The sequence below is a fragment of the Aplysia californica genome, unplaced genomic scaffold, assembly GCF_000002075.1.
Source record: "Aplysia californica isolate F4 #8 unplaced genomic scaffold, AplCal3.0 scaffold00271, whole genome shotgun sequence".
NCBI classification, from domain to species: Eukaryota; Metazoa; Mollusca; class Gastropoda; order Aplysiida; family Aplysiidae; genus Aplysia; species Aplysia californica.
The window spans coordinates 265,239-266,056 of NW_004797541.1; the positions used below are offsets into that span (position 1 = coordinate 265,239).

The 818-nt window shown below is 43.4% G+C and overlaps 1 protein-coding gene across 1 annotated transcript in view; it reads left to right on the forward strand.

The window, feature by feature from the left end:
* The window catches only part of LOC101853466, a gene marked incomplete at its 5' end in the record, with an annotated part of 63,750 nt that overhangs the window by 56,961 nt on the left and 5,971 nt on the right, over positions 1–818 (forward strand). Inside the window, 1 exon segment of the mRNA XM_005101131.3 lies at positions 716–757. Within this exon segment, the coding sequence (XP_005101188.1) occupies positions 716–757 (42 nt within the window).

Below are 818 nucleotides of genomic sequence, written 5' to 3' on the forward strand. Positions count from 1 at the left end.
CACACCGTCGTTGCCAGCATTTGTTACTATTTTTCTATTTCAATGGTACATTTATTGTTGATTTGCCTCTCACAAGGAACACTACAGACCCTGTGTGTTTGTGCAAAAGAGGGGGGGGGGGGGATATCTAGCGATACTATATTCCTGTTGCAAATTGCATTTGCAAATTTATGTCAAGACAAAATTTGACACGAGCAGGGTTACTTTGTTTTTCTACATTGTGATAGAGCGGTACTTTGTTCAGTCTGGAAATAAGTCTATTGAAAAAAAAGGGGGGAGGGGGTGTGAGGTGTTCGTTTTTAGACTGAGGTGAAGAACTAGGACATGTAAATGTTACAGTTTACCGTTAGGCTTCCAGTGAGTTTCTTATGATGGGGATTGCCATTGGGGAGATCGGGAAGGTGTTAAATCCACCTGGGGTGGCCCACATAGAAAGCTCTGTGTGTGTGTGTGTATGTGTGTGTGTGTGTGTGTATGGGGTATGGGTGTGTGTGTGTGTCTGTGTGTGGGTGGGTGGGTGTGAGTAATCATTTCCCTCCATCTCTTCCTCTTCCTCCGGCTCCCCTCCCTTTCCGATATTTCCCCGTCTCTTCTTTTTACTCGGACTTGTTTTTCTTAATCTGTTTTCCTGCCCAAATGCGTCCGTTTTGAGTTAAATCGCTCTTGACGTCCTGAATCTCCTCCTCATGTTTTTCTTTTTTTTTCTTTCTTTCAGGAACAGTTACAAGATGCCAGGCAGTCTCAGGATGATGTGAACGTAAGTATTACTGTGCTTTTCACGCAATTTTTGATGATAGAATTAGAGCGTTATAGGGGAC